The sequence below is a fragment of the Podarcis cretensis genome (genome assembly GCF_951804945.1).
Source record: "Podarcis cretensis genome assembly, chromosome: 12".
NCBI classification, from domain to species: Eukaryota; Metazoa; Chordata; class Lepidosauria; order Squamata; family Lacertidae; genus Podarcis; species Podarcis cretensis.
The window spans coordinates 34948101-34965998 of NC_137181.1; the positions used below are offsets into that span (position 1 = coordinate 34948101).

General features: G+C 52.5%; 1 protein-coding gene across 3 annotated transcripts; it reads right to left on the reverse strand.

Moving 5' to 3' along the window:
• On the reverse strand, positions 1–4922 carry SP8 (Sp8 transcription factor). 3 transcript variants are annotated; one of them, XM_079947715.1, is made up of 2 exons: positions 3178–4922; positions 1–2045 (listed from the first exon to the last, which is right to left on the reverse strand). In XM_079947715.1, exons 1-2 carry the CDS (start codon positions 3196–3198, stop codon positions 603–605), a joined length of 1464 nt encoding a protein of 487 aa, XP_079803841.1. In that variant the 5' UTR covers positions 3199–4922; the 3' UTR covers positions 1–602. The 3 variants fall into 3 exon arrangements, with proteins under 3 accessions (XP_079803841.1, XP_079803842.1, XP_079803840.1); XM_079947716.1 differs by having other exon boundaries at positions 2666–4922; XM_079947714.1 differs by having other exon boundaries at positions 1–4922.
• Positions 4923–17898: the final 12976 nt, after the last annotated feature.

A 17898-nucleotide genomic window follows, 5' to 3' on the forward strand; every position in this document is an offset into this window, starting at 1 on the left:
ATATATATATATATATATATAATTCAAAGTGCTTTCAGCGGGAGATCTTGGCTGCTTTTTGTTTTGTTTCCTGATAAGAGACTAATTCTCAATCAATAGGTTGTTGGCTCTGTAGTTTGTCCAGATCGGGATCCCACGCCCTCCCTCTGTCCCGCAGGTTGGAAACATCCCCCCTGCCAAAAAATAAAACCTCTTCCCCTTGGAGCGTGGAAGTCAGTGGGGAGGGGGGGCTGCCTCTCTGGAGCAGCTGCTTGGGAGACCCCCAAAGATCCCGCGAGAAAGTTCCTCCTCCTCCTCTGGCCCGCGCGCGGCTCAGGCGGCGTAGCTGCTAGGGCGGCCGGGGGCCGTAGCTTGCGGGGCAAGGCAGCCCAGTGAGGGGTCCGTGCGGGGGATCAATGCGCGGCGCTACTTACATGTCCAGAGAGATTTCCCCGTGTTTTTTGTTTTTGTGTTTAACCCCCTGACCAGAGTCGCTGAAACAGGCGCGAGGTTTCCCCTCAGGCGGCTGGGCGGGAAAACAAAAAGGCGGGAGGAGAAAGAAGGAAAACCACACACACACGAAAAGGAGTCCCCTCGGGGCCTTGCCTCGGGGCCTGCCGCTTTCACTCCAGGCCGTTCCGGTGGCCGGGCTCGGAGGCCTGCAGCAGCTCCGGGGAGTGGCAGGGCGGGCTGCCGGGGGCGCTGTGCTCGCTGTCGGTGTCGCTGCCTTTCTTGCCGCCTCCCGAGCCTCCTCCGCCTCCGCCGCCGCCTCCTCCCGCGCCGCCTCCGCTGTGGGTCTTGACGTGCTTGCTGAGGTGGTCGCTGCGCATGAAGCGCTTGTTGCAGACCGGGCAGGCGAAGCGCTTCTCGCCCGTGTGCGTGCGCAGGTGGCGCTGCAGCTCGTCCGAGCGCGTGAAGCGCTTGCCGCAGAAGAGCCAGTTGCACACGAAGGGCCTCTCGCCCGTGTGCCAGCGCAGGTGCGCCTTGAGGTGCGACGTCTTGCCGTACACCTTGCCGCAGCCGGGGATGTGGCAGCTGTGCAGGCCTTTCCTCCTCAGGCTGGCGCCGGCGGGGCCTAGCCGCTCGGCCTCCTGGCAGTTGGGGCAGTCGCAAGTGGCGCGGCCCGAGTAGCGGCGCGCCGAGGAGCGCGGGGAGCCGCCTAGCGGCGCGGAGGGGCCCGCGCCCAGCATGGAGCCTCCCGCGCCCGCCGTCAGGGGCGACGGCGACGGCTCCGGGTACGAGCCCGGCAGCACGGGCTTAAATCCGTCCATGAGGTGCTGCCCGGCGGGGCTCAGGAGGTGCGTCGAGGCCGCGCCGCTGCTGAAGGCCGAGTGGCCCGCCAGGCCCGAGTAATCCGAGTTGTAGGCGCCCAGAGGGGAGTGCAGGGAGCCGGCGGGGAGCCCCGCGGCGGCCGGGTGGACCCCGTTGGGGTTCTGCACGTCGAGCCAGCCGGCGCCCACGTCCCACCAGCTGGAGGCGCCCGCGTCGCCCGGGTGCGAAGGCTTGAACCACGACTCGTACGGGTGCGCCATGCCCACGCGCGGGTAGATGCCCTGCAGGCCGTCCACCGACGTGTGCACCTTGGAGATGAAGACCGGCTGGTGCGCGTCCTGCGCCCCGCCGCCGCCCCCGCCGCCCCCGCCGCCGCCGCCGCCCCCCGACGGCCCGGGCGCCTGGAAGACGGAGTAGTCGTTGGCGAAGGGCGAGCCGGCTGCTGCCGCCGCGGCGCCGCTGGACGTGAGCGAGAAGGCGCTGGATCCCGGCGACCCGCCGCAGCTGAACGAGTCCGAGACGAGCGCGGCTGCCGCCGCCGCTGCTGCCGCCGCCGCCGCCGCGTGAGCCGAGGAGCCGTTTCGGGCCGAGGCGGAGACGCCGACGCCGGCCAGGCTGGAGCCCACGACGTTGCAGCTGCCCGACGACGACGACGAGCGTTTCCACGGGTGGAAGCCTTTGGCGAAGGGCGACGCGCTGTCCGACAGCGCCGACGGCGAGGGGCTGGGGCTGCCGATCTTGTTGCAGGTGGCGGCGAGCATGGCCAGCGGAGTGGAGCCCAGGCGCGGTTCTTCCTGCAGCGAGAAGGGAGAGAGGCCCGCAGGGAAGCGCGCGTCAGAATCGCCCGGGAAAGAGACCTCACGGCCAGGGTAGCCCCCCGCGCTGCTCGGCTTGCCCGCCGATGGGGAGACGGGGGCGGCCAGGAGCCAGCCGCGCTCGAGGAGCTGCTGCCGGACGCCTCCTCCCGGCTCCCCGGAGGACATTTAAGCTCCCGTCTCCCCGCTCAAAAACCCCCGGAGAGGCTTGCTTTGGAAGAAAGCCGACGGCTTCTGGGCATGAAGCTGAAAACGCATCCCCGAGGCGAGCCGAGGAGCAGGAACGGAGGCTAAAGCCCCGTCCAGATACATCACGGGCTCCTACTGGCGACGGGGAGATGCTTGGCCAACCCCGGAGCCCCAATCCAGAGTCGCTCGGTTTCCACAGAGTCTACTCCAGGATTTAGCCAAAACGATCCAGATTCAGATCTCTTTCCCCACCCAGCTGTCTGTAAACTTTTTAAAGGGGGTTCTTTTTCCGACGGCAGTTTCCTCCCCCCAAACTCCAACAAAAAACAACAACCCAAGAACCACCCGCCGCCACCTTTCCTGTTCACCCACAGCTAGGAATTAGATTGAGAGGAAAAGGTTTCACATACCTGCAGGAAATGACGGGCTCAGTGAAATGTTAAAGGAGGGGGAAAGCAACAACAACAGGCTGTCGCAATTTTTTTAAAAAAAAAGGAAGGGAAAAAAACCTCGCAGGGAAAGAGGAGACCGAGCGAGGCAGCTGCTTTTTCCCTCGTAGCAGATAATAGAGGGAGGGAGAGGGAGAGAGGCCAGTTCTCCGGGGATACAGGAATAGCTCAGCCCAAGCTCTGGACGTGGTTCCTACTAATGCCCTTAAAACCTTTGCCTGCACGCTGACAAAAAAACAAAAAAAAGTGACTGCCCTCTTTCTTCCTCCCCCTCCCCTTTTTCCGCTTTCTTTTCTCTCGAACTCACTTGGACTTAGAGAGAGAAAGGCAAAAGAGGGAAAAAAATAAAAGCCTCAATAGGAGAGACTGATAGCCCCCGGTCAAGAGAGGGGCTACTTTAACCCTTCTCCAATCGCCAATAAAAAGGACCCAATTAAAACAGCAAGGGGGGGGGAGAAAATCCTCAGACTCACCCCTAGAAGTGAAGTTGCCATCCCACAAAGTGCCCTCCTCTCAGAGGATCTTTTTTATATTGATAAATCAGAGGCAGTGGTTTTTTTTTAAGAGGTGTGCAATACAATGATCAGTTCCGCCCATTCCACCACAATTGTAGCTCCCTCGCCGGCTTTGAAGTGCCGCTGAGCCCGCGCCAGCCAATCCGCGCCGCCGACAGCCGCTCCGAGACGTGGCCGCGTGAGGTCATCATCGGCCCTGCCAAGCGCCTTCCGCCGCCGCCGCCGCTGCCGCTGCAACGAGGCGAGGAGCTCCTTTCCGGGGAGAAAGGCGCGCAGGCAGCCGCAGAGAAACGGAGAGAGAAGCTGCCGGCGGCAAGGATGCAGGCGAACGCCAGGGAGGGCGGCGAATGCCCAGGCGCGCCTCTCCAAAGCGCGCTTCTCCTCGCCCTCTTCCCGCTTCAGGTTTTCCTTCCAAAGTGCAACTCTTCACGCACCAGTCTCCCTCTTCTTTAAGCGTCGCTCAGTTCATTGCTTGGGGGAGAGCATATTAAACCCCCCTCCCCAGGGGTTTCTCCCCCCCACCACCACCACCACTACTTTAGGAAGGCATACATAAATCTGACAGCGCGCGCGCGCTCTAGGAGTTGTGGCTTTAATTTAAAGTGGATTGCTTTAGACTTCCACCAGCAGCCCGCTCCCTTGCCATTCTCCGGATAAGTCATTTGGGTGGTTCGGAAAACCCCGCTTTGGATGGAGGGAGGAACATTCCTTTCTATCCACCCACCGCCGCCCAGCACCTTCTGGTTATGTAAAGGAAGAGTGTTGTGTAAAACTGCAAAGAGCTGCAGATGTGGTTGAGAAGCCTGCGATAGGATTGCCCTCCGTTCCCCTCTCCAAAGGGCGGGTTAAATCTATTTCAACCCCATACTCTTGCGCCTTCTTTTTTAATATTATTTTTCTTTATTTGCTTTGGGCGCGAGCGTTCCTCTTCTCTCTTTTGTTGCAAATTTGGGGTGGGGCGGAGAAACCCTCTGGTCTGCTGCTGGAGCGGTTGGCGAAGCGCCTCAGGTGTTGCGCGCAATCGTGTTGCGCGCAGGGTTGTTGTTTTGCCTTCGGTACAACCATTATTAATTTAGGCAGAAGGGAAAGCACCAGCCGAGTTAAAACGTGCATTGGCGCTTCGCCCTGTCCCAATATTGATTTCAAGGTAGGAGAGGTTAATGCCAATATTAGTAAAGAGAACCCGGTTGTTTTGACTTGAGGATGTGTTTGCCTTGGACGTCCCCGCGTCCTTAGATAAGCTTTGTAGCCGAGATCCCTAACATTGGTGTAAGACTAATGTGGCAAATTCTCTTTTTTCCTCCCCAAAGGCTGAGTGGGGGTGATGGCCCCCCCTTTCTAACGCCCTATGCTTATTGACTGTACATCATATCTATTGATTAAGGGGTAACGCGCATTATCATACTTCGAAGTAAGGAGTGAAGTAAATTAATGAACTGCTTTCTTTCTCTGAAGGCTGATGGTTACCATAAATGTCGTGTTTCTCTCCGCGAGCTGCTCTGAATGATTTTAGCCTGTTGAGAAGGCGTGACAGGCCAGCCCAGGAGGAGGAAGGGGTGGGGGAAGGAGGGAACTCCGTTTAACAAATAAAAAAGAATTAACTTCATTGCTTTGGTCTCCTTCTGTAATGATATTCATTTTAAAGACCTAATGCACACTTGTTTAAATTTCGGATTTAAACTGAATCAATCCTATCCTTGACCCCCCCCTCACCACAAAAGGGGGGGCGAGTGCATGTGAAAGAAAACGCGTTTTACGGGAGAGCCCCTCACGTATGAATGAATGGCGATTAGCTTTATCTGTTGCCTTTATCCACTGTGCACCAGAAGTGTAACTATTAAGACATATTGGCAGATTCCACCCCCTCCTGAACAAGCAGGCAATACCTTTCCCTCGAAAAAGCAGAGGGTTAGAAGCGCTTGGCGTAAAACGATGGTTTTGCGTTGCCTCTCCACAACTTTGGAAACGACAACAAAATTAATTACAGAGAGCAGAAACTCGTTAGGGGAAGAGGACCAGTGAAAAACTCCTTTTCTTCCTTCTCTGATTTTCTTTATGTCTTGGGGATATTTATTCTGACGGAAATGGTTATTTATTTCCAGATGGCTTTAAACATGTTGCTTAGGTAGATGTCTTTTCTTATTTTACTTTTTTATTTACTTACTTTCTGATTTACGGTCGGAAAACTATGAGGCGGCATATGCCCAGGTTGGCAAGGATTTGCAAAGGGTGTCGGTGGAACTATTCCAAACATACGGTCGGGAGCTAGAATTGGGGGGGGGGGCAAAACACCGTATCCTGGTTCTTTTTGACACCTCCCAAAAAACTTAGAGAAGGCAAGCACTCCTGAACTTGGGGGGGGTCGATTTTTATCCACTTTTGACCCTCACCCGGTTAACATCTGGCCTTACCCCTCGTATGTAAATTGCTTGCTAGCTCCCGGAGCTTGAGGTTTTTATATCGGCCAGCTCACACCTTAGACGGTTGAAGTTCTTATATGAAGAAAGCGTTCAGGTATCTGGAAGGGCCGGCAACTGGGGAGGCTATTCCCTCCGCCCTTTCCCCCGCGTGCACCCACAGAAATTAATAAAAACTCGCCACCCACCCACCCCGTGATGCGCAGGGTTTAGAGAGATGCGGTGCCTTTTTTCTTGCAAACCTGTAGCATCCACCACTCTGGGTTAAAGTGACTACCTATTAGCATTCTGTATGCATCTGCAGCATAAATTTCATTTGAATTTCAAATTTAATAAACCAGGAGGTTTTTAATCATCCCTGGTTTTATTTGTTTGATATTAACATGCTTATTGACCGGGTCTGTTGACCAGTTTGATCATTACAGGACAGCAAAAAGTTAATTAAAACGACCACAGCTCCTTAATCATATCATCTGTCTCATCCGTGTCGCTCCCTTTATTACAGTCTATGATGGATAGTCTCCCAGATTAATTTCTCTGTTTCTTCGATTTGGACAACAGCTTTGGGGACCTAATTTACATCCTGGGAACAACTTGCAGAAGTCTGCCCTCGCCCTGAGCCTCCGAGCGCGGCTCAGAGAGCCATTAGGAATCCCAGCGCTTGAGACGGAACTGGATCGGGGGTGGGGGCGGTTTAGCCGAAACCCTCCCCAAAACAAAAGCTTTCTTCCTAGCGGGGCCCTGGCGATCAGGAGATAAATAAAGCAAGAGATACGACGAGGGCCTGTAGGCAGCCAAGAAGAGGAGGTGGGGGTGATGTTGTGCGTGTGTGTTTCGATTTGATCAAATGTAAAGTGGGTGAAACCTGGTCACTTGGCCGAATCGATTCTTGTCAGCGGCCCATCCGCAAAAACCGACGAGTGTTTTTTTTTCCCAAGTGCCACGATCCTTGCGTGACCCTTGCTTTTAAGCTGAGGCGTAAACAGCGCAGAGGCGCCAGGATCTCTCGGCAGTGGATCCCCACAGCATGTTTACCTGGGAGCAAGGCCCGCTAAGCTTAGCACGCGCACCTTAAAGCCAAGGAACCCGTGCTTTCAAGCTGCTTTGTGGAGTTCACGCTTGGTCTTTTAATGCGTGCACGGAAAGGGGAAACAGACAACTTTTAAGTAAGAAGGCTGGGAGGGGCGGGGAGAAGATGTCAAAAGTGTGCCAGCTCCTTAGACAGAAGGCACTCAGGTTTGCCAATACGATCGTTGCACGGCTGTTGGCGAGGAAAACCTGCTGTTGTTTTAAGCAATCCCACTGAGTGAAATGCTCTTTCCCCACCCTTACACACACTCACCTCAGCGGCAGTTCCTGTTGGTGTTAAGTACGTACGGTGAACGGGGAAACGTATATTAGTGTCTCCGGGGTTTATGGTCCAAGTTTGTCCATCTGATGAGAAAATATGGATATTTTTGATTGTTTAAAATTGCAGGTTCAGCCTTCTCTCTCTCTCTCTCTCTCACACACACACACACACACACCCCCCACACACCCCATACTGGGTGTTTGCTGTTGTTGTAACCTGGAAGAAGGCATTTTGTTTTTTAAAAAACGGGATTGAGTAACGAGCCAGTAAAATGGAAAGTACCAACAAACACCCCAACAGCTAAGAGAATAGTCACTTTGTCGCGATAAGGCAACGAAGCAAGGTGTGTGTGTGTGTGTGTGTGTGTGTGTGGACACCCAAACTGGTGACCGGTCGTGTTATTTTGCCATTCATCACTTTAAAAAAAAAATCTCGAAAAGCAAGCACATCGATTTCACTTGGCTCACTTGCTTACAGTTTCTCCCATTGAATCGATGGGACCCACAGCAACGACAAACGGTGCTTAACTTTGGCTAGATGGAAAAGCTCTTGCTTAATTGTCATCTCCAACTTTCCATTTTCTGCGGACTTTGTTCAGTACCCAGTTAGCTAAAGCGCTTTTGCCTAATTGCACATCATATCGTGGTCTAAATGTAGCCCAACTCGTGGGTATAGGGGTACAACGCTGAACCCCCCCCCCAATGACATAAACCCACACCATATTGATTTTAAAAAGAGGTGCGCTCATTTCCTGCGCGCACAGCAGCGGTCTTCTCCCTGTCCAAAAATGCTGCACATTTTCGCACCCTTCCTTAGGCTTTCCTTTTCAATATCTCAGGATCACGTCGTCTTCGCCCGGTTTAATTTCAGCTGGGTTGGCTGTTGTTCGACCTCTTGGACGAACACAAGGGAGGAATGTTGGTGGGCGGGGCGGGGGACAAGAGGGTCACTAACAGAGGAGACGATGGCCTTTAAAAAACACTGATTGCACTTCTTTAAAAGAAGAAGAAAGAAGTAGGCACTTTTGCGCCTTTGAAGCAAGTGCGAGGATTGGTTCACTTTTCTTAGGGGCAAAGTGTGACTGCCCAGGGACCCTCACACTTTGCCACACCCCACGCTCTGAAATGGTGCCGACCTGACTGAAACACGAGGGGGAGAGAGGTCCACGCTGCTGCGTACACACGTGTGTGTCCTTGGGGCTTATGCTCGCTGAGCGGAGGGGAGAAGGGGAGGCAACGGGCTGCCTCCTTCCTGATCAAACCAGAAGCGTCCTCAGAAGCCCCCTCCCTGCCCCTGTTTACGCAGCTTCCTTCCTCAGACATCCCCCCCCCACCACTTTCACCCTCTTATATCTCACTTTCTTACGGCACGGTTAAAACCTACTAAATCCGTCTCCTGCGCGTTATTGATTTTCTTTTGCTGTCTTTCTCTCGCGCGCTGGGGAAGAGACGAGGAGGAGGTCAGCTCTCCAGATTACCCTGCATCTCCTGCAGACGGATTATCCCGCATCGCCTTGGCGAGACCCATTGACAGTTTGCAATCGCGCTTTCCCCCGAAGATAAATGTGACTTGAGAATTGCGCTTAATTGCAAATAATCTGGGAGGGCTGGGGGTGGTAGGTGGCTGCGGCGGCGGCGGGGGTGCCGCTGTTGTTTGGAAACACCCATGTGTTGGAAAGAGAAGGAACACTTTCACCATCGAGGGGCAACTCCCTATAAAAAAAACACGGGCTGGGTGGGTGGTTGAGTGCGCGTGGGGATGTACCTGCGGCGTGACCTGGCCACTGCAGTGCGACCTCGTCCTCGCCCCTCGCGCGAATGTGGTCTGATTACGCACGGGGGGGGGGGATGCATTAAAAGACAGGTCGCCACCGCCAGCAGTAGGAGTCACGCTCTGTAAGATTACATAAAAGCAGGAACATGGAACATTTCCGGGGATGGGGAAGGAGAGGGTGGGAGAGAGAACAGGCTCCTCTATCCTGAGAAGTGACAACCTGCCCATAAATCCCGGTGATCAAGTTCCAGGAGTCTCAAATAGAGACGCTCCCGCATAACGCCAGCCAGGATCCTTTGCAAGCTCCTTTCTCATCCCGAGAATCCCAAGGTCGAGCTTATTGTTTTACCGTCTTCCCCGTAATATAACGGCAACCTCGTTTGCCTCTCGGGCTCCAGGTTGCCCCCTCGCCCAGCTGAAGCAATTTGGCGAGGAGTGTGCGTTTGCGGTTGGGAGAGAGGGAGAGTGGCCATCAGGTTATTCTCTTAGCCTGACCTGGCTTTAAGAGGGAGATGAGCAGCGCTGAACAGATGTCCCCATTTGAGCCATTCTTTTCCCACATGCTTAGTGGAGATTGCCATCGCTTAGGAAGCTCGCTTCAAACCTGGCCCATTATGGGCAAGTTATTCTGGACCACTGAGCACGAACAAAATGGGCTTCAGATCGCGTGCTTTAGAATAATTCCAGGCCAGGAAAAGCCAAACCAAAAAAACGCACGCACAAAAACCCCTCCATTTAAAAGTGTGTGTGTGTGTGTGTGTGAGAGAGAGAGAGAGAGAGAGAGAGAGAGAGAGAGAGAGAGAGAGAGAGAGCTCGGATGGAATCAGGAAAAACTTATTCAAAGGATCATCCCACCCCCTGCACATACTGCCGCCGCCGCCACCATCACCACCACTATGCCGACCCCCCCCCCCCCGGATTTCAAATCTCCTCCCTTTACAAATATGGTATAATTTACAGAGCAATTTAATAATCCGAGGGGCACTGCAAAAAAACACAACAAAAAAGGGAGCCCTTTTGCGTTGTAAAAACCTCTTCTAATTACCTGCCAGAGCAATTAGCTGACTATCACGAAGAAATTAGATCGCTCAATGTAGCATAAATAATGTGAATAATTTCGTAAGGCGAATGGAAAGCGAGACCTGGCGTTTCTTTATAAGGAAATAACACGTCGTCCTCAACCAGCCCTCCATGAGCACGTATTAATGTCTAGGCATGTATGGCAAAGAAACCGGACGTGACCCCCCCCCCAGCACAGCAACTCTGGCTCCGATTCAGCGCTCGCTCGCTCTCCATTTACGAGGAGGGGGTGCAGAGAGAGAGAGAGAGAGAGAGAAGGGGAGAGGGAGAGAGGCAAGTCGGCTTCCAGGCGTTTAGATTCAGAGGCTTCCAGATCACAGTAATTAACACAGAGCGACTTCAATAGGAAAACCTGTTTTCCAGATGATTTTTACAATGCGGCTTTATGTCTCGTTTGGCAGTTTTCGAGAGCTGGAGTAGGTTCCTGGCCGCTTTGCTCGCCTCTCATCTGTTGAGCGGTTTGTGTGTGGATGTGTCTGTTTAAATGCCCAGACCCAAATTTAAGAGATGCATAGATATTGTGGCGGAATTTTTCTTTCCCCCCTCTTTCCCTCCGTTACTGAAGAAAAACACATGGGGGAGTTTCTTTCTCCGACTGGGAGCCATTTATGGTGATGGTGCGTCCCAGGACAATTCTGTTAGCTGAGTTCCTCTTTGGTTATGGGATTGTCTTTATCCCATTGGAGGGGGAGCGGTATGCGGGGAGTTCCTCTCCCTTTCTCTGCTACGAGGGACTCTCCCCCACTTTTGCCACAGGGCAAAAGAAGAAGAACGCCAAGGACAAAACAACCACCAAAAACTAGACAAGCTTCCAGCATCACATCTACACTCACTCTCCCCCCCCGCCCCCCTCATCACACACACCTCCGATTCGCTTGTATTGCCCCCAAAGCCGTCGATAATCTACATAGAAACCTCAAGAGCACTTTTGCAGAAAAGAATTGACTTTATTTAAAGGCAGAGATGGTTGACGCTGTAGTGCGTTTGCTCGTTCCTCTTGAACGTATGAATACCCAAATCTAGTGGTGTAAGGAGGTGGTCTGGGAATTTAGCTGTTCAACGAGAAAATCCCGAAATCTCTCCTTGCCTTAACAAGGAGAGTACAAAATAGGTGTAGGAACGATTTGAAGTTGGCGGGCTTTCTTTGTCCATTTTATTCGGGCAATTGGACTCTCGCACAGCCGAGCCATGCAAATGAACGGGTCACACTTGCAGATCGGATCCTTTGGTTGGACAAAGGCATTAAGCACCCTGTGGTGGGTGTCCTATATTTGGAATCACCTGAAAGAAACAGGGGGAAACACTGTTATTTTTAATGCAGTAGGTCGGCTGTTAAGGTTTAACCGATTAATGGCTTTGGAGAAAACAAAACAGTTAAAGATACAGTATCTTAGCAGAGAGGGTATCTCGAAGCCATTGATTTAATAAAGATAACAATTACTCGCTAATGCGAACGAATAATTCATTAGATCCTTCCCACCCAGCCTCTTTTCAAAGGCTTCGCCTGAAGGAAGAGAAGTCCATGGTTGATTTCCAAAAGGCCGTCAGAATATCCTTTTAGCCGGATACAATTCAGGTTCAACAGCAATTCAACATCCACGTTTTTCAGCCTGTGACAAAAACCACCCATCCATTCACTCCAGATTGCAATCCTAAATAAAACAACAAAAACAACAAAAAATGCACTTTCTCGTGAGTAAGTCTAATTGAACTCAGCGGGGCATAATTAGAATCGGGTTGCACTCAAGGTAGGTAGAGGGAAAGAGAGATCTCTTTATTTATTTGCAACATTTCCTTTATGTGGGAACGCGCAGGCTGCTGAGCTACACTAAGGTCAGGCAAAAGCAATTCTGTGTAACTGCAAAGCTTCCATAGGCTTCTGTGCCAACAGAGGCTGAGCCAAAAAAGTGCGCGGGCGAGAGAGAAGGCTTAGCTACAAATTGCTCAACTGTGCATCTAAACTGCTGCTGTTCCATGATTTCTATAATGCCGCAGCCCTTATCCAGCTCTCTCGGCCTGGCACAAGCCCTGTCCAAAAGGAGCAAATGCTTAACGATCCCGACTTATCAGTTCATTAGAAACGGCTTGGTAAATCCAGGAAATAAAATTGCGGCGGTCATTTTAGGCCAAATTCGGCAGACCCTTAATGGAGCGGAACTGGAATTGAATGGGACTGGAGCGCAAGGGGCGTTTTGCTCTGTTAAAGACCACAGCATGCCTTCTACTGAGATTCGGGGATTAAACGTCTATTTACCAATGAGATCACGTCGAATCTTTTCAGCTCCATCGGAGCTAATCCGAAATCGCTCCGTCGGCGTCAACGGGAGTCACTCCGGAGTCGTGTCCAAGTTCTGTATTGTGTTGATCCTTAGGTACGTGTATAGTCCTACAAAGCTTGCCCGCATTCGGGTGTTGTTGATCTCTTCCCTAGTCTCGGTTACCCTTAAGGGTATGAAATCTTTGCAGTGACACAGAACTCTTTTCACCTGCTCTTCTTAGCTGCTAAGCCTGCAACGTTCCTGAATTCATAGAAGTGCAAATAACAGCACTTTCGACCCCAACTCCTACAACGATGTTAATACTGAGATTCCTGGATGGCAAACAATGGGATTCAACAAGGAGCCCATTGACTTCTCCTGCAGTCCAGGAGCCTGGAATCCTACCTCATCGCTTTACTTAAAATGAGGATCGGGCAAAAAAAAAAAAAAAAAAAGGCGCGACTGCCTCAGATCTCTCACGGCTGCAATCCTCTGCACACTTACTCAGGAGTAAGTTCCACGGAACTTAGTGGGGTTTAATTCTGAGTCACCCTATGTGAGCAGATATTTCAAAACAAGCTGATTTGTCCTCTACTACGCGCGCCACTCTCAGTTTATCAAAACAGGATTGTCTTAGATTCAAGTATACTATTAGACTCATGAATTTAGGGCGACAGCACAGCCCTAAACAGGTATACTCGGAAGCAAGTCTCACTTGGTTGAAGGAGACTTCTTCCTTTGTGGCAGCCCAAGGCACTCAATGGATCGGACCCCCCTCTGGGTTTATAACGCGCTATAGTCTCACTTACAATAGCTGCGCAAGCTCTCCAAGTTATATGCAATCGTTGCCTGGCTAATAATTCTTTGAGGCCCTCGAGCTTGTATATGACTACTATAAGTCCATGGACGTCCTCGATCTCCTGAGCTTTCCTCATCTTTCCAAGAATTTCCACTCTATTCAGGAAAAAAAGCCCCCCTCCGCGGGATTTATTTATTGCCTACATCAAAGCGCTCTCTCTCTCTCTCTCCCCCTCTCCCCATGTGTGTGTGACTCTGCTCCCCCCTTGATCTCGTTTCTCATCTCCAGCAGGATCACATTTTCACTTTATTTCGTTTTCAAATTGAGTTGTCTGTTAAACATGCGCACCTGCACAGATAAATATTCTTGGGGGAAGCCACTTTTCAGTCTTCAGCTCCATTTGGGCGGACCAGGGGTGGGGAGAGCCCGCGCCTTCAAAGGAGGGGGACCCCAAACTTATTTTGACTGCCATTTTGAGCCTCAGGGGCAAAGGCAAAGCAAGAGCGAAGGGTTCCCTGCCCCGACCGCCCTGTCGGGGCCGCCCCGTCCTCGGAAATGTTCTGGGTGGACCGGGGCCCCCTAATCCCTCGCCCTTGTCTGTCATCGAGCCCCCTGGCCCATTCCTCGGTCAGTCCTGCGCCTCGATTGGCACCCCTAACCCCGGAGCAGGGGGTGGGGGAGAATCCGTCTTTGCAGAGAGCGAGGATTTCCACAGCAAGATTCCAGCCTATTATCTCGTTTAAAAGTTCACTGGCTCTTTTCATTGGGAGCGTTCATTCACGTCAAAGCCGACAGCCCACACAGAGCAGGCGAAGGAGGAGAGAGGGGACCACCAATCTAATCTCCCTGCCCGTCAGCTCCCGAAAGGTGCTAAGTGGCTCCGAGGACTGTCAGGGCTCTTTGGAGCCAAGAGCTGCAAAATAAACTATACAGGGCGATCGCTTTCACTGGGCCAAACAGCCCTTGCGCCGGAGCGCGCCGGCTTCTTGCTTACGCAGAGGTGTTCGTCGCACTAGATCGCGTTTTCCATCTCGCGAAGAGGGGACGCAGAGACCCTTAAAAGGGGGGGAAGCGTTTACTTCCAGTGTTATCAGAGTCCAACCCCAGCTATTTTAGAAGGGATGGGACATGATTTGGCTAAAACTGAAGGAAGTCAGGGGTGAGGTTTGTGGATCTCAATCCTTATCCTCCCCCCACCCCCCAAAAAATTAAGCAGTTTCCTGCTGAAGAGAAACCCGCTCTCTCCATGACTCATAAATAGTGCCTAGCACCGCCGTGTTAAAGAGGAGTGGGGGAAATTAAGAGCCATTGACCACAGTCTGAGTGAACCGAAGGATTATTCTGCGCGTTGCTTCTCCTTTACGATTTGCCATTTATAACCCTCATTGTTTAAAGGAATGCTTGATGGTTCAGCAGAAGTTAGAACAGATCTCCCCAACACACAGAGACCAGCTGCCAGCTCCCAAAGAAAGTGATGGGCAGGCAGACAAAACAAAGTTCTTCACCCAAGAGCGCACAATAAACTTAAGGAACTCGCGGCCACACGAGGGGGTGGGGTGGGCCCAGGCATGCATAGGTGGTTTCCTTGAAGAAATTAGACAGCATTCACGGAGGACAGGTTTGCCAGGGCTACTAGCCAAGAGGGCGAGGCAGAATGTCCATGTTCAGATGCAGTGTATATCTGGAAATCACAAAAGCACTTGGTGGCTTCCTTTCCTGCTTGTGGCGGCCTTCCTGGAGGTAGCTAGTTGACTACCATAGTACATACAGGACAGGGAGCCCTTTTGGGGTTGATAAGAACGCAAGGAAAATCTGCTGGATCAGACCAACGGCCTGGATCTAGCCCACAGCGTCCTGTTCTCGCAGTGGCCAAACAGGGGCAAGTGCGAAACCAGCCAGTAGGATTCAAGCTCTAGAGCCTTCTTTGCTCCGAGTATGTTTAGTGCTTCATCACATCTTTCAGTTAGCTTTCTTTGTGTTCAGAATCTACGAATGAAGTTTAAGCTTCAGGGTCCTTAATCCCAGAGGGGCCACAGAAGCAACTTTAATTGCTTAAAAATGTTGGATGTAAATTGTTGTTGTTGTTGTTGTTGTTGTTGTTGTTGTTGTTGTTGTATATATTTCAACCATCCCAAAGTTTGGGAGTCAGTAGCACAGATATGATGATCTGTAATGGAACCACCCCTTTGAAGAAGGAAACAGTGGTTACCCAGACCCCGTTGGTACTTGGTGAAGCCCCCCCCCCCGTGACCTCTCAAGCTCGAGGACCTCCCAAAATGCAGATCCGCCACTGGGTGGAGGTGAGATTCGCCGAGAGGGCAGTGGTTTGCTGCCCTGTAAACCCCTGATTGGTGAGTGAGAGTTCCTGCTTTGCAGCAGAGATGGAGAACTTGCGGCCTCGAGATATTATCGCCTGGGTTACAAGCCCCATCATATCTGACCGCTGGCTGTGCTGGCTGGGGCTGATGGGAGCTGGAGTCCAGCAACTTCTAGAGGACCACAGCTTCAGTGCATGGATAGCTCAGCTGGTTAGAGCATGGGGCTGATAACGCCAAGGTTGCAGGTTCGATCCTGTAAGCAGTGGCGTAGCGTGGGGGGTGCAGGGGGGGGCGGCCGCACAGGGCGCAACATCTGGGGGTTAGGGTTAGGGATAGGGTTAGGGGGCGCAAATCCAGGGTTAGGGGCGCAAATTACTTGCCTTGCCCCGGGTGCTGACAACCCACGCTACGCCACTGCCTGTAAGGCAGAGGGGTGGCCAACTCCCAAAACACTGCGATCTACTTCACAGAGTTATAAACTGGCAGCGATCTACCCCCTTTTGGGGGGTTCAGGTCAAAGTTGTTGAGCTTTTCTTAGGGGAGCCAAAGTTGTTGAGCTTCTTTGGGGGGAGCCAGTGATCTACCACAGACGTCCAGTGAGCTACCGGTAGATCACGATCTACCTGTTGGACGTGCCTGCTGTAAGGGGCAGCTGCGTATTGTAGGGGGCTGGACTAGATGATCCTCAAGGTCCCTCCCAACTCCACAACCCTATGGTGCTCCCACCGCTGGTTGTGATCTAGAACCGGAAGCCACCTCCACTCAGAACCTCAAGACGTGACTTGCTTGGAAATGCCGCTGTGGAGTAACGTGCCGTAATTCATCCGGTCTTTTTCCGCTACAATGCCTACCAATCCAAGCCAGCCAGCTCAAGCTGTTTGCGGATGGTGATCTCGCTCGGGCACAAACCTTCCGGGCTCTCTTTTTACATCTGCATTTTTAGGAGCAAACACCATCGCCACCACATGCGGATGGCCCAGGCGGTCTGGGGCACCCGGCACCATTTGCCGGCTAATTTTTATTGCCGGGCTGGTTACTGATTTACCCCCTCGGGCAGACCTCGGCTCCTGGCGGGAGCCTTAAAGAGCGGATAATCTTGCAAATGCAGCTCAGAACAGCAGGAAACGTCAATGCCCATTCAGCGAAGGCAGGGGAGGGCCGGGTGTGGTCAGCCTTGGAGGTATCAAATGCTGCGACGCCGAAACTCAGGGCGACAAAGCGCTGACAGCAATAAGGCCATTTAGAGTGTGCTTTTGTGTTTGTGTGTGAACCGTTGAGTAAGTTCACGTTGACAGGCTATTATAGATGCGAAGAGAAGCGCATCTGTAATGCTGACGTGAAGGCTTTTTGCTCTGATGCCAGATTTGCAGCACTCTGCAGATGCTCCATGGCTCTCTTTATTGCTGCGTCACGTGTTCCTGGGGGGGCCTAGCTGGGGAGCAGTACCTAGGCAGTCCCATCACCCAATGAAACAAAAAAAATACTAGGAATTGAGCCTGGAGGCAGCCGGAACGGAACCTCTACGTTTAACCCGAATTCCCAGGGAAAGAGACTGTTAAATCACACTGAGATTGTGGTAGCTCTATGGGACTTTCTAACAACTCCCAGCACTACAGTTCCTAGTATAATTGTCTAAAGTGGTATGAAGTTGCTTTAAATATCCAGTGCAGATGTGGCCCTATTCGCAATCAGGGTTGCAGAAGGGTCTGCACTTTCATTGCGTTTTATGGGTGAAGTGCTAAATTCTAATGGATTTTTAGGACTTAAAAGTGTATAACTCTGTACAGTATATCAACTAATCCTAATGAGCTACGGAATAAGTTTGGCGCCTTAGAGACAGAAGTTCCAGGTGGCCACTGAACCACACTTCCCCACCTCCTCCCTATTTGGCCGGATGATACAGATGACATACTGTACTCTGTAGTCTGCTCAGAAGGAAGTCCCACTGAGTTCAAAGGGGCTTACTCCCAGGAAGCCCAATTGCTATGGGTGTGCTCTGCTCCGAGCTCAACCTTGCTGCTGAAAAAGCGGCATACAAATATGAAAATCAGATGCCCCGGTGGTGGGCAGGGTAGTCAGTGTGTTGCAAATCATCTGGATGAATTAACTCGAGGTAGAAGGATGTGCTCTTGTGCATAGAGGGACAGGACTGCAGGCAGCTGGACCAAATCCTGCGGGGGCATGCCTGCTTGTTAACCCTTCCATCGCATCTGCGTAGCTGCAACAGGCCCACGAACCAAACGCGCGGCGCACTTCTGGCATGGTGCACCTTTTGGATATCGAGCTTCGGTCCTCTGATCCCATCTCTAGATCATAAACTAACAAGTCAGACTGGGTGGCTCTTAAGTGTTCCTTTGCTCCCACCCCGGGCTACGGGGACTTGTGGACCAGGCTGCCACTTTCTTCCTCCCCATCGCTCGGCATTGCCTTCCTCCCATCACATCCAGATCGCCTCCACCGCTCTCTGGCCTCCACATTCCCTCGCACGTCGATCTGCGCGCCGGCAGAGCCACCCCCCCTCCCGACGCCCGCCCCTTTCGCACGCGCCCCTTCCCTTCTCCGCACCCAGCCCCGGGCAGCCTCGCCCCCCGGAAGCGCTTCCCCGTCAATCACTTTGGCGCCGGAGTCCCCGCAGTGACAGCCTGGGAGGGCCCGACACGAAAAGGCCAAGGCGGGCCCCGCC

Excerpts from the sequence above, each read along its gene's own strand:
- SP8 (XM_079947714.1), bottom strand. The coding sequence starts at position 2,234 with ATGTCCTCCGGGGAGCCGGGAGGAGGCGTCCGGCAGCAGCTCCTCGAG.